We start from the raw sequence: 24,805 nt of genomic DNA on the forward strand, positions 1-24,805 counted from the left end.
TAAAATTGGCAGACGTAAAGGGAAACGTACAGTTGGTGGATAGTGACGAGGATAGTGAGAAAGAGCGTCATAGTCGAAGGCTTGGTGGGAATCTATTTAAATATGTCCAAGCATTGCCAAGATTTGACGAGAAGGAGGTGGAAGCCTTTATCATTTCATTTGAGAAGGTGGCTAAACAAATGAAATGGCCACAGGACATGTGGGTATTACTGATTCAAACAAAGCTGGTAGGTAGGGCTAGTGAAGTGTTTGCATCACTACCGGAGGAGGTTTCAGGGACGTATGAGGAGATGAAAAAATCCATCTTAGGTGCACATGAGCTGGTGCCTGAAGCCAACAGACAACGGTTTAGAAATTTGAGGAAAGAATTTGGTCAAACATACATGGAGTTTGAAAGGATCAGAGTAATTTTGATAAGTGGATAAGGGCTTTGAAAATAGACCAAACGTATGAAGCTCTCAGAGAAATTATACTTTTGGAGGAGTTTAAAAACTCAATTCCTGATGTAGTGAGAACTCATGTGTAAGAACAGAGGATTAAAGCTGCAAGATTAGCAGCAGAAATGGCAGATGATTATGAATTAGTTCATAAATCAAAGCTTGGTTTCCGACATCAGTTTCAGCCTGTGAGGGATTGAAACTGGGGACATGAGAAATACTCAAGTGGTAAAGGTGATCTTAAAATTGGAGATAATAAGGAGAGTATACCTAAGGTTAAAAAATAAATCCAGGGGGCTGGAAGAGAAATGAAAAGTTTCAAATGTTTTCACTGTCATAAACTAGGCCATGTAAAGTCACAGTGTTGGTGGTTGAAGAAAAGCACTGGGAAGGCTGATGTGGTAAAAAAGGATTAGACAGTGGGGTATGTTAAAGTGGTAAAGGAAAGCCCAAGTGAAGCGAAGGAGGTGCAAAACATTGTACAGCCTGATCAAGAGGTGATTGATAAGAAGGTGCTAGAACTCTTTGAAGAATTTACTTGTGTGAGTAAAGTTTACTCATGTGTATCAGGAGGAGCAGGTAAAGAAGTCACAATTTTAAGAGATACGGGAGCTAGTCAATCTTTAATGGTAAGAGATGAGGAGTTATGTAGTTTGGGAAGAATGTTGCCAGAAAAGGTGGTAGTATGTGAAATTCAGGGTGAGAGGAGTAGCGTTCCATTATATAAGGTGAGATTGGAAAGTCAAATGAAGAGTGGTGAAGTGGTAGTAGGAGTAAGAGAGAAACTATCTTGTCCAGAATACAGTTTATCATGGGTAATGATACAGCTAGATCGCAGGTGGGAGTGATGCCTACTGTGGTTGATAAGCCAGGGGAAAATCAGACAACTGAATTGTTGAAGAATGAATATCCTGGGATTTTTCCGTATTGTGTAGTAACAAGGTCGCAAAGTCACAGGTTAAGACAAGAGGAGGAATCAAAGAGTGAAGTTGAAGTGCAATTATCAGAAACGATTTTTGATCAGATAGTTGAAAAAGAACAGGTGAAGGATGAGGCGGATATTTTTAGTTCAGGAAAATTGGCAGAGTTACAACAAAAAGATATTGAAATAAAACGGATGTATCAGAAAACATACACGGAAGAGGAATCTGTGTGTATACCAGAGTGTTATTAACGTAAAAGTGATGTACTGATGAGAAAATGGAAACCTTTACATATGCGGGCAGAAGTTTATCAAGTAGTATTGCCGGTAGGGTATAGAAAGGTGTTGAGAGTTGCACATGAGGTACCAGTGGGAGGTCATTTGGGGATAAGGAAAACTCAAGCTAAAATCCAGAAACATTTTTATTGGTCTGGACTACATAAAGATGTAGTTAAATTTTGTTAATCATGTCACACATGTCAAGTGATAGGGAAACCAAAAGCAGTGATTAAAACCAGTGCCCTCAATACCCATTCCAGCATTTGAGGAACCTTTTACAAGGGTCCTAATTGATTGCGTAGGACCGCTTCCTAAAACAAAAAGTGTGAATCAATATCTTCTGACAATAATGGATGTGTCTACTAGGTTTCCAGAGGCCATTCCAGTACTTCATATTACAGCTAAAAAGATTGTGGAGGAGTTACTTCAATTATTTACTAGATATGGACTACCCACAGAAATACAATCGGAACAAGGATCGAATTTTACCTCAAGGTTATTCAAAGAAGTTATGGATGGTTTAGGAATAAAAAAATTTAAATCAACTGCATACCATCTAGAATTGCAGGGAGCAATAGAAAGGTGGCATCAGATATTAAAGACAATGTTAAGGGCTTATTGTCAAGATTATCTAGAGGATTGGGATAAAGGAATTCCATTCGTACTGTTTGCAATTAGGGATGCACCTAATGAGTCAACCAAATTTAGTCCTTTTTGAACTAATTTTTGGTCATGAGGTAAGAGGACCACTTAAATTGATTAAGGAAAAATTGGTGAGTGAGAAATCGGAAATTACATTATTGGATTAAGTGTCAAATGTTAGGGAACAATTAAATAGAGCAGGTGAATTGGCTAGACAACATTTAAAAGTTGCACAAAATGTGATGAAACGGGAAGCGGACAAGAAATCCAAAGTTTGCAGTTTTGCCAGTGGAGATAAAGTTTTAGTGTTGTTACCAGTGGTAGGTGAACCTTTAAAAGCTAGGTTTTGTGGACCGTATCAGATTGAAAGGAAATTAAGTGAAGTGAATTATGTGATAAAAACGCCAGATAGAATGAAAACTCACCGAGTGTGTCATGTGAATATGCTTAAAAGGTACTTTGAAAGGGAAGGAGAGGTTTTAATGATTCTAACTCAAAATGACGAACCAAATCCAGATGACTGTGAATTTGACATACCTCAAATTAAATTGGAAAACGAGGATGTTAATAAAAATTGGGATAAATTGTTGAGAAACCTTCCAGAGGAAAAACAAATTGACCTGAAAGAGTTATTGAAATCGTGGGCAAGTTTGTAGAGATAAATTGGGAAGTACTAAAATGGCTATACATGATGTAGATGTGGGAAATGCTGCTCCAATCAAACAACATCCATAAATCCTTTACATCCAACAACCCTTTAAAATTGGCACAGGTTAACAAAGAGATTAAGAGTATGCTTAAAAATGGCATAATTGAAGTGGGTTGCAGCCAATGGAGCTCACCCACAGTGATGGTACCTAAACCAGACGTTACCCAACGGTTGTGTGTGGACTATAGAAAGGTTAATACAGTTACAAGAACGGACTCTTATCCTATCCCATGTTTGGAGGGTTGCTTTGAGAAAGTGGGACAATCAACTTTTATTTCCAAATTGGATTTACTTAGCTACCTTTTCCCGAAAGGGTGAAGGAGACTTCAGCTTTTGTGACTCCAGGTGGTATATACCAATTCAAAGTTATGCCATTTGGCATGAAAAACGCCCCAGCCACGTTTTAACGGTTAACTAACAATTGTTTCAGGATTACCCAATTGTGCGGTATACATCGACGATCTGGTAATTTTCAGCCAGACATGGACAGAACATTTGAAACATCTGATGGAATTATTCGATCGACTTCAGGAGGCAGGTTTGGTGATAAACCTAGCCAAAAGTGAATTTAGAAAAGCCCACGCCACTTTCCTTGGCCATACAAATGGACAGGGTTGAATGGTCACACGGGATGTGAAGACATCAGTTATTAGGGAGTTTCCGATTCCCTCAATGTGTGGAATCTGCATGTTCTCCCCGTGTCTCCGTGGGTTTCCTCTGGGTGCTCCGGTTTCCTCCCACAAGTCCCAAAAGATATGCTTGTTAGGTGAATTGAGCATTCTGAATTCTCCCTCACTGTACCGAATAGGCGCCCAAGTGCAGCAACTAGTGGATTTTCATTGCAGTGTTAATGTAAGCCTACCTGTGACACTAATAAAGATTATAACCATCTTAGTTCTATAACTCAATACCAGTGTTTAATTTCTATTAATCTGTTTTTAAATTTTCAAATTAAATGGCTTTAATAATAACTTGTGTTTGTATAGTAACTTTAACGTAACAAAATATCCCAAGTCTCTTCAAAAGAGAATTTTACACAAGCCACAAAAAGAAGATATTAGGGAAGATGACCAACAAGTTGGTTTTAACTAGGGATTAAAAGGAGAATAGAGAATCTGAGGGTTCTGGGGCACCAGAATATTACACAGATACAGAATGGGCAAGGTCATGGAAGGATGAGAATTTTAAAATCGGCCCACTGCTTAACTGAGAGCCAATGTAGGTCGGTGAGCACAGGAATAGTCAAGAGGTAATAAAGGTATGAATCAGAAATTCAGCAGCAGATGAATTAAAGCAGGGGCAGAGCTGAGATGTGTTGTGGAAGTGGAAATAAGCTATCTCGGTGATTGTGTAGTTATATGGTAGGTAGTTCATTGAGGTCAAGTTTATCTTTAACATTGCATCAGACCATTGCCAAAGTAGATGGATGGATCAGTGCCAGGTGAACAGAGTTTGTGGTGGGGTTGAAGACAAAGTGGGGGATCCTCTGTCCCGGCAGCCAGCCAATGGGGTTTCCCATTGTGGACACCCCCCAAGCCATCAGGAAATCCATGGGCGTGAGTGCGCTGCCAGCGAATCAGAGGATCCTGCCGATGGAGAATCCCGTCCATTGTGTTACAGAAAGGAGGGTGATTGATTTAAACAGTGCTGCCTTCTCGTCTCACTATTTGTCTGCAGACAGAAAGGTCTTTTTGATTTCTGATTCCCCCTTTAGAAGTAATGGTGTATTTTCCCCAACCCTACGATAGGATAAAGCTAGAACCTGGCAATTGCAGTTCCACCCAGTTGGATGATGATGGAGAAGCATAGGAAGAGGAGGAGATAGTTACGTGCATTAAAGGCAGCAAACAGGTTGAGGAGGATGGGAAAGGATAGCTAATCTTTGGCACAGTGGGCAGAATCTTCTCATATTTTTTTTCAAAGTGTCAGGTTCAGACTGATAACCGGCGTGAAGCTCTCCAGCTGCACAGACCAGTTTTCTCTCCAGATCTTGAGGCTCTCTGGGTAAGAAAAAAAGAGTGGGCGGGATTTACGCCATCACTCTGGTGGGGTGACCTGGCAAGGTCAGTTCACTTACTTCAACATACTCCGCAGCCATCGGGGCACCATCTTTAAAGCACTGAAGTGGAACCCGGCTCTCTTTCCCCCCCCCCCCCCAACCTCAGACAATCATCAGCGCCCCTCCCCACCACTGCGGAATTATTGCCAGTGTGTTCCCCCCCCCCACTGCCCCCTCTCCCGTGGCTGCACGTTCCCCCCTCACTATCCACTCTTCCCCCCCCCCCCCCCTCTTCCTCACATATAACTGGAACCCCCTCCCACTCCTGGAGCTCACCCCTGGCACTGCCTCACACGGATTCACATTGACAAATTGGCAGGGTGCCAACCTGGCAGTTCTAACTTGTGCCGGGGCAGTGTCTGGACATGTTTCTCCCGCCGCCGCCTCCCCCCTGGGCCTATAATTACCTTTGCCCCCACCGAGGATCCTTTCGCCTGATTTGCGACTTTCAAAACCTGTTGTAAACCTCGTCGGCAAGGTTTGAGTACTCAATGAACGGGGTGATGTGGGGTGGGTGCTGGCTACTGATATTAAAATTTATTGAAATCCATTGAAATGAGGTTCTCGCGTTTCCCAATTCGCTCTGGGTTTTTCTCCACATCGCCATTCTCTCTAACGATTAATGCAGGCTGAAAAGCCCCCCCCCCCCAGTGACTTAGAGTGTATACCTTTAAGATGTGCGCCATTTCAGTATTATGGCATGGGTATAAACCACAGTGGAGAAATTCAAGCATGACGTTTCAACAATGATGGGAACGGATTTGGGATGTAATAGAAAGCTTAATAACTTTGTAGAGAAAAGGAGATGGTCGATGGCACGGAGATTTGTAACAAATGTTGGGATAAAGGTTTTTTGTTTTGTAAAGGAATGATGATGGCAGATTTTAAGGAGAGGGACAATACCTGAAGAAAGGGAACTGTTGAACAATATCAGCTAACTTGGAAAGTAAAAAGTTAAATCTGGTCAGCAGTTGCCAAGGAAGTAAAAGGTGAATCTGATGCACAAAATGAGCTTGGAGAGGACGTGAGGGGAGATGAAACATGAGAAAACAATGCAAGTTCAGGGTTAGGCAGTATAGAGCTTTAGAGGAGGTTTGGCCCAGTGGAAGTGGGGGGCAAGCTGAGCAAAGGATCTCGGTGTTACTCGCAAAGAAGACCATGATCTCTCCACATTTTTTTTCCAAGTATTTTTATTCAAATTTTAACATTTATACATTTAACATGCATAATATTACAAAGGAAAATAAATGCAACACCAGCCCTGAACCCAGTTCCCCTCCCCCCTTAGCAGTTGACAGTAACCAGCTCCCTGAAATGTAGTATAAACAAGCCCCATCTTTTATGAAACCCCTAACACATCCCTCTTAAAGTGAACTTCACCTTTTCTAAGTGCAAGAACTCAATTAAATCTCCCAGCCACACCGAGGCGCAGAGTGGAGAAGCTGACCTCCACCCCAACAGAACCCGCCTGTGAGCGATCAGCGAGGCGAAGGCTAAAACATCTGCCCCCGCTTCCGCCTGCAACTCTTGACACCCCGAATATGGCCCCTAGGGGATTGGACTCTTAAGTCCGCATGCAAGATCGCTGACATGGTGCTGAAGAACGATCTCCAAAATTTCTCCAACTTCGGGCAGGACGAGAACATGTGTGCGTGATTTGCTGGACCCTCCCACGCCGCTCACAAACATCCTCCACTCCCTCAAACAGCCGGCTCATCCTCGACTTTGTCAGGTGCGCTCTGTGTACTATCTTTAGCTGTATCAACCCCAGCCTCGCACACGAGGTTGAGACATTCACCCTTTGCAGCACCTCACACAACCCCTCCTCCAATACCATCCACAGCTCCTCCTCCCACTTATTCTTCACCCCCTCCAGAGACGCTTTTTCCTCCTCCAAAATCCTCCCATAGATCGCCGAAATGACTCCCTCTCCAGCCCCATCACCAACAAAACCTCCCCCTCCAGCAATGAGGAGGGCGGTGTCACCAGAAAGGTCGGAAAAACCTTATTCGAAAAATCCGCATATATATCTGAAACTCTCCCCACGTGGGACCTCAAACATCTCCCCCAACTCCTCCAAACTTGCAAACCGCCCTTCTAAAAATAAGTTCTTCATCTCCATCACCCCTCGCTCCTCCCGAGGTCCTCCCAAAACCTTGCATCAATCCTCCCTGGTTCAAACCTGTGGTTCCCTCAGATCAGAATCAACTTCGACTCCACTCCCAATCTAAAGTGCTGCCGAAATTGCCTGTATATTTTCAGCGTCACCACCACCACAGGACTCCCCAAGAACATTCCCTGGGAACGGGAGCGGCACCATTGCCAGCGCCTGCAAACCCGACCCTTTGCAAGAGCCTGTCTCCATCCTCACCTACAAAGCTGCCGTCTCGCTGTTTTAAACTTCATTTTCTCCACGTTCGATGCCCAAGAATAGTACATAAGGTTGGGAAGGGTCAAGCCCCCTGACTGTCGCCCTCTCTGAAGTACCGACCTCCTATTCCTTGCCACCTTACATGCACACACAATCGACAAAATCAACCTATCCACCCCATAAAAGACGGATTTCGGCAAAAACACTGGCAAGCACAGAAATAAGAATTTTTAAAAGTGCCAAAATATCCATCTTAACCGTCTCCACCCAACCTGCCAATGATAGGGAAAGACTGCCCTACCTCGACAGACTCTGTCCACCACACTAATAAAGTTAAACTTACAGAGCCGGGCCCAATCCCGAGCCACCTGCACTCCAAAATACCTAAAGTGGGTTGTTGTAACCCAAAATGGCAACCTCCCCACCCTGACCCGCCCATGGAGAAGACACTTTTCACAATTTTTCACTCAATTTTTCCCAAATTTAATTTATAGCCTGAAAACGCCTCAAATCTCCTAAACAATTCTATTATATCCCCCACTGAAGAGCCCGCGTTAGAGATAAACAGCAACAAATCATCAGCAAACAGGGACACCCTTTGCTACACCTCCGCCCCCGCATCCCCCTTCACTATCTCCCTCCATTTATCAGAGCACCTCAGCACTATAGCCAAGAGCTCTAAAACCAGCGCAAACAGAAGGGGGGGGGAATCTCCACATTTGTTGATTGAACCACGGAGAAGGTTTTAACATCGTTTGCAGCAAATATTCAATAAAGAAATTACATTTTTAAAAATCTGAGACACATCTCTGCCATCAGCATGGTGGCACAGTGGTTAGCAAGCATGGTGGCACAGTGGTTAGCATTGCTGCCTACGGCGCTGAGGACCCGGGTTCGAATCCCGGCCCTGGGTCACTGTCCGTGTGGAGTTTACACATTCTCCCCGTGTCTGTGTGGGTTTCACCCCCACAACCCAAAGGTGTGCAGGATAGGTAGTTTGGCCACTCTAAATTGCCCCTTAATTGGAAAAAATAATTGGGTACTCTAAATTTAAAGGGGCAACACGGTAGCATGGTGGTTAGCATAAATGCTTCACAGCTACAGGGTCCCAGGTTCGATTCCCGGCTGGGTCACTGTCTGTGTGGAGTCTGCACGTCCTCCCCGTGTGTGCGTGGGTTTCCTCCGGGTGCTCCGGTTTCCTCCCACAGTCCAAAGATGTGCGGGTTAGGTGGATTGGCCATGCTAAATTGCCCGCAGTGTCCTAAAAAGTAAGGTTAGGGGGGGGTTGGGTTATGGGTATAGGGTGGATACGTGGGATTGAGTAGGGTGATCATTGCTCGGCACAACATCGAGGGCCGAAGGGCCTGTTCTGTGCTGTACTGTTCTATCTCTCTTATTTACTTCATCTTTTTTGAATTTTAGTCTTGGGATCGGATCCTTGCTAACGTAGCCTTAGGATGGAGTAAGAACTGCAGATTTGAACATAACAAAGACCTGAAAGTGCGAGGAAAACTTCATCCAGTATTCCCCGTTGTCGGAGAAAACATCTACGTTACAGAAGGCTCCTCTTTAAATGTCTCCAGGGCAATACAAAATTGGCACGGTGAAGTTAAAGATTATGATTATGTTTCACGACGTTGCACAAATGTATGTGGCCATTACACCCAGGTAATGTATTTTGTACAAATAATTTCATCGGTCAAAATGATACCCCAAAATAGCATTTCTATTACGGCTACTGTGAAAAGGTCCTTACTGATTTTATTCTTTTACAAATAAATATGATAAGAGCTAATTACTCATGTGTAAACACTGACATAGATAGACTTTCCTGGAGATGGAACATGTAACTTTGACTGGTTTACAGAAAATAACCAAGAGTCAGTTAACCAATTGGAGGTGGGATTCCCTGCAGGGATAAGGAAAGCCGACATTATTGAAAGTATAGTGAAATGTACAAATGTGTCAGATAGACCAAGTGCTGGATTCTCTATCAGCGGGATCCTCCGTTTCGCCGGCAACGCACTCACGCCAGCGGATTTCCCGACAACGTGGAGTGCCCACAATGGGTAACCCAATTGGCCCGCTGTCGGGTTGGAGAATCCCGCTGCTGGGGGGGTGGGGGTGGGGGGGGGGCGCGCCGCACCAGAAAACGGGTGCGGCAGGACGGAGAATCCCACCCCAAATATTTTGAAAACTGAGGAAATTGAATTGACTGAAATTCAATTACAAATGAAACAATTCGAAGTGAAGGAAAAAGATGAAGAGGAAGAAATAGAAATGAAGAAATTTGAAATGTAGGAAAAGAAAAAAGAAACTGAGAGAAAAGAGAGAGCTTTTCAAAGGGAATTGGAAATAAAGACGTTACGTGAAGGTAAGCGATAGGCGAATTAGGCAATCTTAATGATTCGGGTTTGAGGGATTTTAAACTAGCTTTAAAAAATTTGATGAATAAGTGTCGTTCCAAAATAACTGTTCTACAGTAGTGCACCAAATGACAAGAAAAGGCAACCTGGTTTCCCCACATGCTTCAAAATGATTAAACATCACCTCCGCCACTAAGCTATGCTACTTCTGACAGCCACAAGAGCTCTAACAATCTCTGCCCATTAGCCCTGTATGTACATCCAATAAGTTCGGTTATAATTACTGTTCATTTAGGTCTTGTTCCTAACTATCATGTTAACCATTGGTTAAGTATCTGGTACTTGGGGAGCACGGTGGTGCAGTGGCTAGCACTGGTACCTCACGGCGCCAAGGTCCCAGGTTCGATCCTGGCTCTGGGTCACTGTCCATGTGGAGTTTGCACATTCTCCCATTGTTTGCTTGGGTTTCGCCCCCACAACCCAAAGTCAAAGATGTGCAAGGTAGGTGGAGTGACCACACTAAATTGCCCCTTAATTGGAAAAAATGAATTGGGTACTCTAAAATTATTTTTAAAAAGTATCTGGTTCTTTGCATTGTGTTTCCAAACAAAGCCTCTTATCTGTTAGCTTAACTAGTTTGTTGCATGGACATTTTATCAACAGTAATGGTCATACCAGCCTCCCCGAACATGTGGCGGGATGAGGCAACTAGGGGCTTTTCACAGTAACTTCATTGAAGCCTTCTTGTGACAATAAGTGATTTTCATTCATTCAACAGCTGAATGGGAACAACCTACAATTGGAATGAAGCATTGGTATTCGTTAAGATCATGATCTATATATATATATATATATATATTTAATCGAACTAACATTTTATTCCAGATCATATTCTGGATGGACTAATATTTGGAACATAGGAAACATAGTAAAAGGAGCATGTCATTCAGCCCGCTCACGATGGTGGCCCGATATCGAGATTCACTGGGAATCCCCTCGTATTCCACGCTATGCATAAATTTCCAGTCCATAGTCTCCCAAACAGAGAATACTCCCGTTTATCTTTATCTATCCTGTCTTTAATTTAAATTAGAAGAGCAGTAGATATTTTTAAATAAATCTGAAGTAATCAAAAAAATGAACCTTTAACAGCTACTGACCATATTTACTCTGACCATTACTCTATTACAGTCAACTGTTAAATATCATTGGCTTCACAATTAAATGCTCCATTTAAAGCATAAGGAGCCATTGGGAATTGTGTCATGATGTATAATGACTGGTCTGTTAAGTTATGCTGTGGAGATGTAAAGAAACATTACCCAGCCTCACATTTAGGAGATAAATTACAAAGAAAGATTTTTCCTTAGGTAAATAAATAATCCATCCTGGCAATCTACTACTAGATATTATTTGGAAATATAAAATTAATATAAGCATTTTAACTACTGGACTTCATTCAAATCCTGTTGCCCAACTGGTTGGATACAGTAGTAAATTGCCCAGCCCAGTGGTTGTCTGGTGACACCAGGTTGGTGACATGATTTACAGTGGGGGCCATTTCACAGGAGTCTTGCATTAGTGCTCTGGCCCACTGGCAAAAAAAAGGAACTTGTTTGGGACACTCCTGGTTCCGCACCTCTTCCTGTTGTCTTCAAATGGTGGGAAATCTAAGATAACTTGGCTCTAGCCACCAGCTAAAATTTCAGTCAGGTCTCAATTATGCAATTGGGACCCAATATGCATATTTAAAGAAGGACCCTGTTGGTTTTGAGTGTCCTTGTCACCTGTTTAGTAAAGCAAGGTAAAATTTAGAATGGTCACTCAATTGCCAGTGGCTTTTCAGTAGGTAAATATGTGGGGAATTTTAATGGGGCAGGCTTAAAACTGTGCCGATTAAATTAGAATTAATACCGCCAAAATGTCACTGCTTTGTCTAAAACAAACTTTCAGTTTGTTGGTTATTCTTTAATATCCTCTGTATCCACTGTTGGTAATAACTTAAGCTTAGCTGACACTAAACCATGTCTTACCTCACTAGAAGAATGCACAGGGGTTATCTATATTGTAAAGATCAGAGTAAACTATCAATTACGCAAGAGACAATTGTAAGGTGCTCAACTCAGTTTAGTACTTTAGGTGATTATCAGGTTTTGCTTTTATTCACAATTCATGATTTATCTTCCCTATTTTATTCCAAGCTTGTCTGGGCATCAAGTTACAAAGTTGGCTGTGCATTTCATATCTGTCCATCCGGAATTGCTGACTTTTCGGGTCGCACTTCAGTCAATTTTGTTTGTGATTATGGACCAGCGTAAGTCTCTTTTAATATTGGATTCATTTTTGATGGCTTTAATATTCATAATCTAAATATTTACACATAATTCTTTTCCTTGCAGTGGTAATTTTCCAACGCACCCTTACTTAACAGGAAAAGCATGCAGTAAATGCTTTAAAGATCGTTGTGAGAATAATTTGTGCAGTAAGTTTGAGTCATATTTTTCTCTTTGTGTATGTGGTATGTCATTCCCACAATGCTGGCAAAAGACAACTCAATAATTCTGGCACTAAACAGTAATTCCTCAGTTAATTATGCAGTTGTGTTCCTGAAAAAACTTAACGCAAATCAGATTTTTTGATTGCAATCAATTAAAAAATATAGGATCTTCCTTGTCAGAACTTTTTTTTAAAACCCTATAAATTGAAATATTGATGTTTTTAAATTCTTAAATTCACAAATAAAATAATTTTCCAATTAAAATAAATGTTAAAAATATAAACTATGCTAACTCCTTCTACTTTCCTCGTCCTCCTGATTGTCTCGCTCCCTGATTTACTCCCAGGCCCAACTTGTCACCTCTCCGCTCGCCAATTCCCTCACCCGAACCCTTGCTAATGAGAAAGGGCTCAGGAAAGGGGTGGTGCGAGAAATAGGGGGGGGCGATTCTCCGAGCCCCGCGCCCGGGCCGGAGAATCGCCGCAACCACGCCACGACGCCCCAACGCCAGCGCGTGATTCTCCAAGGTGCAGAGAATCGCCGCCATTTGTGAAGGCGCGTTTGATGCAGCGCCGGCCACGGGCCGCTGGAGCCGATTCTCCGGCCTGGATGGGCCGAGCGGCCACACAGATAAAACAGAGTCCTGCCAGTGCCGTTCAGGTCTCGGGGGGCGGCTTGTGGGGGAGGACTCTGTCCACTGGGGGGGGGGGGGGGGGGAAACCTCCGATGGGGTCTAGCCCGCGATCGGAGCCCACCGATCGGCGGGCCGGCCTCTCCCGCTCCCCCCCCCGGCCTACTTTCCTGCGCGGCCGCCCCCTGAACACCGACGCCATGTTGAGTCGGGACCGGCGTGCGTAAGAAGTCCCCTGCGCATGCGCGGGTTGGCGAGGTGCCCATTTGGTGCCAGGAAGTGAGGCTGGAGCGGCATGAACTGCTCCAGCACCCTGCTGGCCCCTTGTGGGGCGAGAATCGGTCGTCCCCGTGCCCGTTTCGCGCCGTCGTGAAACGCAACGGCGTTCATAACGGCGCAAACACTTGGGCTCCATGTGGGAGAATCGGCCCCAGTGAATCTGGGAGAGAGAGAAAGTGAGTCTGGGAGTGACAGAAGCTGCGAGCGAGAGGGTTGAAAGTGGTGCTCAGGAGGGTGGCGGGAGGGGAAGGCGGTGAGTGAGGGGTTGGGGATAGAAGCGGCGAGTGGGAGGGTCGTAAAGGCAAGCAGAAAGCGCCAGGGTTGGGGAAGGAAGAATCAAATAGGAGATTCGGGGAAGGAGGTGATGAGTTGTGGGGCCGCGAGTATAAGTGTTGGGGAGGGATGCAGTGTGAGTGTTGGGGAGGGATGCAGTGTGAGTGTTGGGGAGGGATGCAGTGAGAGTGTTGGGGAGGGATGCAGTGAGAGTGTTGGGAAGGGATGCAGTGAGAGTGTCGGGGAGGGATGCAGTGTGAGTGTTGGGGAGGGATGCAGTGAGAGTGTCGGGGAGGGATGCAGTGTGAGTGTTGGGGAGGGATGCAGTGACAATGTTGGGGAGGGATGCAGTGTGAGTGTTGGGGAGGGATGCAGTGTGAGTGTTGGGGAGGGATGCAGTGAGAGTGTTGGGGAGGGATGCAGTGAGAGTGTTGGGGAGGGATGCAGTGTGAGTGTTGGGGAGGGATACAGTATAAGTGTTGGGGAGGGATGCAGTGTGAGTGTTGGGGAGGGATGCAGTGTGAGTGTTGGGGAGGGATGCAGTGTGAGTGTTGGGGAGGGATGCAGTGTGAGTGTTGGGGAGGGATGCAGTGTGAGTGTTGGGGAGGGATGCAGTGTGAGTGTTGGGAAGGGATGCAGTGAGAGTCTTGGGGAGGGATGCAGTGTGAGTGTTGGGGAGGGATGCAGTGTGAGTGTTGGGGAGGGATGCAGTGTGAGTGTTGGGGAGGGATGCAGTGTGAGTGTTGGGGAGGGATGCAGTGTGAGTGTTGGGAAGGGATGCAGTGTGAGTGTTGGGAAGGGATGCAGTGAGAGTGTTGGGGAGGGATGCAGTGTGAGTGTTGGGAAGGGATGCAGTGAGAGTCTTGGGGAGGGATGCAGTGTGAGTGTTGGGGAGGGATGCATTGTGAGTGTTGGGGAGGGATGCAGTGTGAGTGTTGGGGAGGGATGCAGTGTGAGTGTTGGGGAGGGATGCAGTGAGAGTGTTGGGGAGGGATGCAGTGACAGTGTTGGGGAGGGATGCAGTGACAGTGTTGGGGAGGGATGCAGTGTGAGTGTTGGGGAGGGATACAGTGAGAGTGTTGGGGAGGGATGCAGTGACAGTGTTGGGGAGGGATGCAGTGTGAGTGTTGGGGAGGGATGCAGTGTGAGTGTTGGGGAGGGATACAGTATAAGTGTTGGGGAGGGATGCAGTGTGAGTGTTGGGGAGGGATGCAGTGTGAGTGTTGGGGAGGGATGCAGTGTGAGTGTTGGGGAGGGATACAGTGAGAGTGTTGGGGAGGGATACAGTATAAGTGTTGGGGAGGGATGCAGTGTGAGTGTTGGGGAGGGATGCAGTGTGAGTGTTGGGGAGGGATGCAGTGAGAGTGTTGGGGAGGGATGCAGTGAGAGTGTTGGGGAGGGATACAGTGAGAGTGTTGGGGAGGGATGCAGTGTGAGTGTTGGGGAGGGATGCAGTGTGAGTGTTGGGGAGGGATACAGTATAAGTGTTGGGGAGGGATGCAGTGTGAGTGTTGGGGAGGGATGCAGTGTGAGTGTTGGGGAGGGATGCAGTGTGAGTGTTGGGGAGGGATGCAGTGTGAGTGTTGGGGAGGGATGCAGTGAGAGTGTTGGGGAGGGATGCAGTGAGAGTCTTGGGGAGGGATGCAGTGAGAGTCTTGGGGAGGGATGCAGTGTGAGTGTTGGGGAGGGATGCAGTGTGAGTGTTGGGGAGGGATGCAGTGTGAGTGTTGGGGAGGGATGCAGTGTGAGTGTTGGGGAGGGATGCAGTGTGAGTGTTGGGGAGGGATGCAGTGTGAGTGTTGGGGAGGGATGCAGTGTGAGTGTTGGGGAGGGATGCAGTGTGAGTGTTGGGGAGGGATGCAGTGTGAGTGTTGGGGAGGGATGCAGTGTGAGTGTTGGGAAGGGATGCAGTGTGAGTGTTGGGAAGGGATGCAGTGAGAGTCTTGGGGAGGGATGCAGTGTGAGTGTTGGGGAGGGATGCAGTGTGAGTGTTGGGGAGGGATGCAGTGAGAGTGTTGGGGAGGGATGCAGTGAGAGTGTTGGGGAGGGATGCAGTGTGAGTGTTGGGGAGGGATGCAGTGTGAGTGTTGGGAAGGGATGCAGTGTGAGTGTTGGGAAGGGATGCAGTGAGAGTCTTGGGGAGGGATGCAGTGTGAGTGTTGGGGAGGGATGCAGTGTGAGTGTTGGGGAGGGATGCAGTGAGAGTCTTGGGGAGGGATGCAGTGTGAGTGTTGGGGAGGGATGCAGTGTGAGTGTTGGGGAGGGATGCAGTGTGAGTGTTGGGGAGGGATGCAGTGTGAGTGTTGGGGAGGGATACAGTATAAGTGTTGGGGAGGGATACAGTATAAGTGTTGGGGAGGGATGCAGTGTGAGTGTTGGGGAGGGATGCAGTATAAGTGTTGGGGAGGGATGCAGTGAGAGTGTTGGGGAGGGATGCAGTGTGAGTGTTGGGAAGGGATGCAGTGAGAGTCTTGGGGAGGGATGCAGTGTGAGTGTTGGGGAGGGATGCATTGTGAGTGTTGGGGAGGGATGCAGTGTGAGTGTTGGGGAGGGATGCAGTGTGAGTGTTGGGGAGGGATGCAGTGAGAGTGTTGGGGAGGGATGCAGTGAGAGTGTTGGGGAGGGATGCAGTGAGAGTGTTGGGGAGGGATGCAGTGTGAGTGTTGGGGAGGGATACAGTGAGAGTGTTGGGGAGGGATGCAGTGTGAGTGTTGGGGAGGGATACAGTATAAGTGTTGGGGAGGGATGCAGTGTGAGTGTTGGGGAGGGATGCAGTGAGAGTGTCGGGGAGGGATGCAGTGTGAGTGTTGGGGAGGGATGCAGTGACAATGTTGGGGAGGGATGCAGTGTGAGTGTTGGGGAGGGATGCAGTGTGAGTGTTGGGGAGGGATGCAGTGAGAGTGTTGGGGAGGGATGCAGTGAGAGTGTTGGGGAGGGATGCAGTGTGAGTGTTGGGGAGGGATACAGTATAAGTGTTGGGGAGGGATGCAGTGTGAGTGTTGGGGAGGGATGCAGTGTGAGTGTTGGGGAGGGATGCAGTGTGAGTGTTGGGAAGGGATGCAGTGTGAGTGTTGGGGAGGGATGCAGTGTGAGTGTTGGGGAGGGATGCAGTGTGAGTGTTGGGAAGGGATGCAGTGAGAGTCTTGGGGAGGGATGCAGTGTGAGTGTTGGGGAGGGATGCAGTGTGAGTGTTGGGGAGGGATGCAGTGTGAGTGTTGGGGAGGGATGCAGTGTGAGTGTTGGGGAGGGATGCAGTGTGAGTGTTGGGAAGGGATGCAGTGTGAGTGTTGGGAAGGGATGCAGTGAGAGTGTTGGGGAGGGATGCAGTGTGAGTGTTGGGAAGGGATGCAGTGAGAGTCTTGGGGAGGGATGCAGTGTGAGTGTTGGGGAGGGATGCATTGTGAGTGTTGGGGAGGGATGCAGTGTGAGTGTTGGGGAGGGATGCAGTGTGAGTGTTGGGGAGGGATGCAGTGAGAGTGTTGGGGAGGGATGCAGTGAGAGTGTTGGGGAGGGATGCAGTGACAGTGTTGGGGAGGGATGCAGTGTGAGTGTTGGGGAGGGATACAGTGAGAGTGTTGGGGAGGGATGCAGTGACAGTGTTGGGGAGGGATGCAGTGTGAGTGTTGGGGAGGGATGCAGTGTGAGTGTTGGGGAGGGATACAGTATAAGTGTTGGGGAGGGATGCAGTGTGAGTGTTGGGGAGGGATGCAGTGTGAGTGTTGGGGAGGGATGCAGTGTGAGTGTTGGGGAGGGATACAGTGAGAGTGTTGGGGAGGGATACAGTATAAGTGTTGGGGAGGGATGCAGTGTGAGTGTTGGGGAGGGATGCAGTGTGAGTGTTGGGGAGGGATGCAGTGAGAGTGTTGGGGAGGGATGCAGTGAGAGTGTTGGGGAGGGATACAGTGAGAGTGTTGGGGAGGGATGCAGTGTGAGTGTTGGGGAGGGATGCAGTGTGAGTGTTGGGGAGGGATGCAGTGTGAGTGTTGGGGAGGGATGCAGTGTGAGTGTTGGGGAGGGATGCAGTGAGAGTGTTGGGGAGGGATGCAGTGAGAGTCTTGGGGAGGGATGCAGTGAGAGTCTTGGGGAGGGATGCAGTGTGAGTGTTGGGGAGGGATGCAGTGTGAGTGTTGGGGAGGGATGCAGTGTGAGTGTTGGGGAGGGATGCAGTGTGAGTGTTGGGGAGGGATGCAGTGTGAGTGTTGGGGAGGGATGCAGTGTGAGTGTTGGGGAGGGATGCAGTGTGAGTGTTGGGGAGGGATGCAGTGTGAGTGTTGGGGAGGGATGCAGTGTGAGTGTTGGGGAGGGATGCAGTGTGAGTGTTGGGAAGGGATGCAGTGTGAGTGTTGGGAAGGGATGCAGTGAGAGTCTTGGGGAGGGATGCAGTGTGAGTGTTGGGGAGGGATGCAGTGAGAGTGTTGGGGAGGGATGCAGTGAGAGTGTTGGGGAGGGATGCAGTGAGAGTGTTGGGGAGGGATGCAGTGTGAGTGTTGGGGAGGGATGCAGTGTGAGTGTTGGGAAGGGATGCAGTGTGAGTGTTGGGAAGGGATGCAGTGAGAGTCTTGGGGAGGGATGCAGTGTGAGTGTTGGGGAGGGATGCAGTGTGAGTGTTGGGGAGGGATGCAGTGAGAGTCTTGGGGAGGGATGCAGTGTGAGTGTTGGGGAGGGATGCAGTGTGAGTGTTGGGGAGGGATGCAGTGTGAGTGTTGGGGAGGGATGCAGTGTGAGTGTTGGGGAGGGATACAGTATAAGTGTTGGGGAGGGATACAGTATAAGTGTTGGGGAGGGATGCAGTGTGAGTGTTGGGGAGGGATGCAGTATAAGTGTTGGGGAGGGATGCAGTGAGAGTGTTGGGGAGGGATGCAGTGTGAGTGTTGGGAAGGGATGCAGTGAGAGTCTTGGGGAGGGATGCAGTGTGAGTGTTGGGGAGGGATGCAGTGTGAGTGTTGGGGAGGGATGCAGTGTGAGTGTTGGGGAGGGATGCAGTGTGAGTGTTGGGGAGGGATGCAGTGAGAGTGTTGGGGAGGGATGCAGTGAGAGTGTTGGGGAGGGATGCAGTGACAGTGTTGGGGAGGGATGCAGTGTGAGTGTTGGGGAGGGATACAGTGAGAGTGTTGGGGAGGGATGCAGTGTGAGTGTTGGGGAGGGATACAGTATAAGTGTTGGGGAGGGATGCAGTGTGAGTGTTGGGGAGGGATGCAGTGTGAGTGTTGGGGAGGGATGCAGTGTGAGTGTTGGGGAGGGATACAGTGAGAGTGTTGGGGAGGGATACAGTATAAGTGTTGGGGAGGGATGCAGTGAGAGTGTTGGGGAGGGATACAGTATAAGTGTTGGGGAGGGATACAGTATAAGTGTTGGGGAGGGATGCAGTGTGAGTGTTGGGGAGGGATGCAGTATAAGTGTTGGGGAGGGATGCAGTGAGAGTGTTGGGGAGGGATACAGTATAAGTGTTGGGGAGGGATACAGTATAAGTGTTGGGGAGGGATGCAGTGTGAGTGTTGGGGAGGGATGCAGTGTGAGTGTTGGGGAGGGATGCAGTGTGAGTGTTGGGGAGGGATGCAGTGTGAGTGTTGGGGAGGGATGCAGTGTGAGTGTTGGGAAGGGATGCAGTGTGAGTGTTGGGAAGGGATGCAGTGAGAGTCTTGGGGAGGGATGCAGTGTGAGTGTTGGGGAGGGATGCAGTGTGAGTGTTGGGGAGGGATGCAGTGAGAGTGTTGGGGAGGGATGCAGTGTGAGTGTTGGGGAGGGATGCAGTGTGAGTGTTGGGAAGGGATGCAGTGTGAGTGTTGGGAAGGGATGCAGTGAGAGTCTTGGGGAGGGATGCAGTGTGAGTGTTGGGGAGGGATGCAGTGTGAGTGTTGGGGAGGGATGCAGTGAGAGTCTTGGGGAGGGATGCAGTGTGAGTGTTGGGGAGGGATGCAGTGTGAGTGTTGGGGAGGGATGCAGTGTGAGTGTTGGGGAGGGATGCAGTGTGAGTGTTGGGGAGGGATACAGTATAAGTGTTGGGGAGGGATGCAGTGTGAGTGTTGGGGAGGGATGCAGTATAAGTGTTGGGGAGGGATGCAGTGAGAGTGTTGGTGAGGGATGCAGTGTGAGTGTTGGGAAGGGATGCAGTGAGAGTCTTGGGGAGGGATGCAGTGTGAGTGTTGGGGAGGGATGCATTGTGAGTGTTGGGGAGGGATGCAGTGTGAGTGTTGGGGAGGGATGCAGTGAGAGTGTTGGGGAGGGATGCAGTGAGAGTGTTGGGGAGGGATGCAGTGAGAGTGTTGGGGAGGGATGCAGTGACAGTGTTGGGGAGGGATGCAGTGTGAGTGTTGGGGAGGGATACAGTGAGAGTGTTGGGGAGGGATGCAGTGTGAGTGTTGGGGAGGGATACAGTATAAGTGTTGGGGAGGGATGCAGTGTGAGTGTTGGGGAGGGATGCAGTGTGAGTGTTGGGGAGGGATGCAGTGTGAGTGTTGGGGAGGGATACAGTGAGAGTGTTGGGGAGGGATACAGTATAAGTGTTGGGGAGGGATGCAGTGAGAGTGTTGGGGAGGGATACAGTATAAGTGTTGGGGAGGGATACAGTATAAGTGTTGGGGAGGGATGCAGTGTGAGTGTTGGGGAGGGATGCAGTATAAGTGTTGGGGAGGGATGCAGTGAGAGTGTTGGGGAGGGATACAGTATAAGTGTTGGGGAGGGATACAGTATAAGTGTTGGGGAGGGATGCAGTGTGAGTGTTGGGGAGGGATGCAGTATAAGTGTTGGGGAGGGATGCAGTGAGAGTGTTGGGGAGGGATGCAGTGTGAGTGTTGGGAAGGGATGCAGTGAGAGTCTTGGGGAGGGATGCAGTGTGAGTGTTGGGGAGGGATGCAGTGTGAGTGTTGGGGAGGGATGCAGTGTGAGTGTTGGGGAGGGATGCAGTGTGAGTGTTGGGGAGTGATGCAGTGAGAGTCTTGGGGAGGGATGCAGTGAGAGTCTTGGGGAGGGATGCAGTGTGAGTGTTGGGGAGGGATGCAGTGTGAGTGTTGGGGAGGGATGCAGTGTGAGTGTTGGGGAGGGATGCAGTGTGAGTGTTGGGGAGGGATGCAGTGAGAGTGTTGGGGAGGGATGCAGTGAGAGTGTTGGGGAGGGATGCAGTGAGAGTGTTGGGGAGGGATGCAGTGTGAGTGTTGGGGAGGGATGCAGTGTGAGTGTTGGGGAGGGATGCAGTGTGAGTGTTGGGGAGGGATGCAGTGTGAGTGTTGGGAGGGATGCAGTGTGAGTGTTGGGGAGGGATGCAGTGTGAGTGTTGGGGAGGGATGCAGTGTGAGTGTTGGGGAGGGATGCAGTGCGAGTGTTGGGGAGGGATGCAGTGCGAGTGTTGGGGAGGGATGCAGTGCGAGTGTTGGGGAGGGATGCAGTGCGAGTGTTGGGGAGGGATGCAGTGCGAGTGTTGGGGAGGGATGCAGTGCGAGTGTTGGGGAGGGATGCAGTGCGAGTGTTGGGGAGGGATGCAGTGTGAAGGTTGGGGAGGGATGCAGTGAGAGTGTTGGGGAGGGATGCAGTGTGAGTGTTGGGGAGGGATGCAGTGTGAGTGTTGGGAAGGGATGCAGTGTGAGTGTTGGAGAGGGATGCAGTGAGCAGGAAGGTTGAGGGAGCAGGGGAGGCTGCTCTAAAATGTCGACAATCCGATCACGCAACTCTACATCAGTCCGGCAGGCAACGACACAAAAGCGATGTCCTGCTAAGTGTGCTTACCAGCCCCATTACATCCAGTAGAATGACTTTGAATGAGACAAGTTAAAAAGGGGACAAACTGCAATAGTTATCTATTTCCCTTTTTTTCTTTTTATCAGGGAATCGGACACTTGAGATGTCAAGTGAGTATGCTTTTAATATACAATTATAAGTTATTTCTCAATGCAAGAAAATGTGATTTACTTAATCGTACCTCTGTTTTGTTTTTAGCAGATGATTCGGATTCCTTATGTGATAATTATTGTATTGCTGTTTTAGTAATAAGGCCACTGTCTCTAATTGTTATTGTTATTGGAGTATACTTTGCACAATCAAAATACCCAAACATGTTTGCTTATCTGTAATACACATCCATATTCTACTGATTGCAGATCACAATACAGTTAAACATTAGGTTTGGTGTATTTGAGGGAATGGGAGAAGGTGACATTTTATATTTATATCAATTTCTATGTGTGAAAAAAAAAATGAATTGTTACATAATTTACTAAATATAGGAAATATTTTTATGGACTTTTATGGACCGAATAAACACAGAATATATGGTTACATGTTAAAACAGCAGCCTCGAAATTCTTGATAAGCCAATGGAAGTACATTGGGATGAAACTTCCATTCACTCAAATGACCCCAACAATTATACTGTGAGAAATACCATCATTGGGTTAATAACAACAATTAGTATATATATAGAACCTAGTGTGTATACAGAACCTCTGTAGTACTTCACAGGAATACAACCAAACAAAATTACAAATTGCATCACAAGAAGACATTGGAGCAACTCCTCAAAGGTTCGGAGACAGAACACAATAGATTAAGATAGATGGTGGTAGGCTGAGTGATCATGAAGCACAAGGCAGGGCTGTCACATCCAAAGGCCCAAAATTAATATTTGGGTGAAGTATGTTCCAGTGATTGGAGGGAAACGACTTTGGTGCGACACACGAGAAAAACGATTAGCAAGTTTAAATTTTACTTATGTTTTCAAGATGATGGCCAAGAAGTCTCCATGGACTGTCAGAACAGGTGAAATAACGCAAAGAAAGAACGTGTGTTGCAAGTTCTAATAGTGTGTCAGAGAATGATTCTAGTGCTAGAAAAATATTAAAGTACCGGAGAAAGAGTATCCACCATGTGAGAGCGATCTTACATTAGCGGTCCCAAAAGATATTGAAATGCAGGTTGAATAAATTATACAATGAAAGGAGGGCGACAGGACAGTCTTGAGATAGGGCTAGCGACAGAAGTCCTCATGGCCATGAATTTGGTGGCTGCCAATAAACTAGAGGATAAAAAAATTTGAGAGGTAAAACCAAAGGAATTAGATGGTTGGAAGGAATTTGAAGTTTATTCTGAAGTACCAGATACAAGGACAACTCTGTCACAGACATAGATATATACAGAAAAGATCTGTGTAGGTGGAACTCAAAGTTAAAGTGAGGCTAGCTTCTCAGGGTTTGAAGGGTGACTGAGTGACGCAAATGTTAGTGTGGACTCTCCCACAGTAGGAAAGGTAATCCTGAAAGTTTTTTTTTAACTCCTTTAGCCACATATCAGAAGAACATAAGAACTAGGAGCAGGAGTAGGCCATCTGGCCCCTCGAGCCTGCTCCCCCATTCAATGAGATCATGGCTGATCTTTTGTGGACAGCTCCACTTTCCGGCCCGAACACCATAACCCTTTATTCCTTTATTCTTCAAAAAACTATCTATCTTTATCTTGAAAACATTTAATGAAGGAGCCTCAACTGCTTCACTGGGCAAGGAATTCCATAGTCACAACCCTTTGGGTGAAGAAGTTCCTCCCAAACTCAGTCCTCAATCTACTTCCTCTTATTTTGAAGCTATGACGCCCTAGTTCTGCTCTCATCCGCCAGTGGCAACAACCTGCCTGCATCTATCCTATCTATTCCCTTCAAAATTTTACATGTTTCTATAAGATCCCTCCCGCATACTTCTAAATTCCAACAACTAATGTCACAGTCTACTCCACCTCTCCTTGTAATCGAACCCCTTCAGCTCTGAGATTAACCTACTGCACACCCTCCAGTGCCAGTACGTTCTTTTTCAGGTAAGATCAAAACTGAACACAATACTCCAGATGTGGCCTCACTCACACCGTATATAGTTGCAACATAACCTCCCTAGTCTTAAACTCCATCCCTCTAGAAATGAAGAACAAAACTCCATTTGCCTTCTGAATCACCTGTTGCACCTGTAAACCAACTTATTGCATCTCACGCACGAGCACACCAGCAAGTTTTAATATTTTATCATTTAAATAATAATCCCTTTTGCTGTTATTCCTACCAAAATGGATAATCTCACATTTGTCAACATTGTATTCCATCTGCCAGACCCTAGCCCATTCACTTAACCTATCCAAATCCCTCTGCATACTTCCAATATCCTCTGCACTTTTTGCTTTGCCACTCATCTTAGTGTCATCTGCAAACGTGGACACATTGCACTTGGTCCCCAACTCCAAATCGTCTATGTAAATTGTGAGCAATTGTGGGCCCAACACTGATCCCTGAGGGACACCACTAGGTACTGATTGCCAACCAGAGAAACATCCATTAATCCCCACTCTTTGCTTTCTATTAATTAACCAATCCTCTATCCATGCTACTACTTTACCCTTAACATCATGCATCATTACCTTATGCAGCAACCTTCTGTGCGGCACTTTCTCTAAAGCTTTCTGGAAATCTAGATATATCACATCCATTGACTCACCATTGGATATGGAATTCTATTAACAAAATATTTTGGGGGAAATTCAATACAAGGGGTGTATTGTCAATAGTTTCTCCACTGAATGTTACATAAATAATCGTTCCTTGTGGGATAACATTCATTTGACAAAAAAATCCAAGTGAAAAAAGATTAAAGATTGAACCTGCTGGCATGAAACAAATGTTAGGTAAGAAACAGAAATTTCCAAGAACAGATACATTGATGGAAATCATCAATGATCTTATTTTTTTTACACAAAGGAGTGTATGTACGATAGAATTGTTGGGGGTTCACGGAAAAGGGGTGTCTTGTAATGTACTATTTTATAGAGAATATGGAAAATCATTTTTTCTTCGATATGTTTTGAAATATTGTTTGTGACTTTCTTTAGTTTAGGAAAATAGGGTATCTTGATTGTATAAATTAAGTATTTGTCCACAGATGGGGGTGGAGCACTCCTTGGATAATGACCTGAGCACATATAAAGGGATACTTATTGTAACTGGTGGTGGATTGTAGAACAATACATTTGTAATGTTTCATTTTGTGAATAAATCTAAAACTGTCTAAAGATTGACTTATGTTTCTTCGTTCATTAATTGTCTATAAGGCACGGTAGCACAGTGGTTAGCACTATTGATTCACAGTGCCTGGGACCTGGGTTCGAATCCCGGCTTGGGTCACTGTCTGTGCAGGGTTTGCACATTCTCCCTGTGTCCAAAGATATTCAGCTTAGGTGGGTTGGCCTTGATAAATTGCCCTTAGTGACCAAACAAAAGGTTAGGAGGGGTTATTGGGTTATGCGGGTCGGTGCAGACTCGATGGGCCGAATGGCCCCCTTCTGCACTGTATGTTCTATGTCTGTATGGGTTTCCTCCAG

At 47.0% G+C, this 24,805-nt stretch overlaps 1 protein-coding gene across 4 annotated transcripts in view; it reads left to right on the forward strand.

The window, feature by feature from the left end:
* LOC119954882 (glioma pathogenesis-related protein 1-like) overlaps positions 1-24,502 on the forward strand; it is a 39,011-nt gene extending 14,509 nt beyond the window's left edge. The window contains exons 4-9 of one of the 4 annotated variants that reach the window (XM_038780506.1): positions 8,842-9,087; positions 11,987-12,099; positions 12,185-12,267; positions 21,283-21,306; positions 21,395-21,636; positions 24,090-24,502. In XM_038780506.1, the coding sequence (XP_038636434.1) occupies positions 8,842-9,087; positions 11,987-12,099; positions 12,185-12,267; positions 21,283-21,306; positions 21,395-21,528 (600 nt within the window). In that variant the 3' untranslated portion in view covers positions 21,529-21,636; positions 24,090-24,502. Of the gene's footprint in view, positions 1-8,841; positions 9,088-11,986; positions 12,100-12,184; positions 12,268-21,282; positions 21,307-21,394; positions 21,642-24,089 lie in introns of those variants that run through there. The other 3 variants (XM_038780505.1, XM_038780504.1, XM_038780503.1) reach the window with 3 other exon arrangements.
* Positions 24,503-24,805: the final 303 nt, after the last annotated feature.

Source organism: Scyliorhinus canicula, chromosome 20 (genome assembly GCF_902713615.1).
Source record: "Scyliorhinus canicula chromosome 20, sScyCan1.1, whole genome shotgun sequence".
NCBI lineage: Eukaryota > Metazoa > Chordata > Chondrichthyes > Carcharhiniformes > Scyliorhinidae > Scyliorhinus > Scyliorhinus canicula.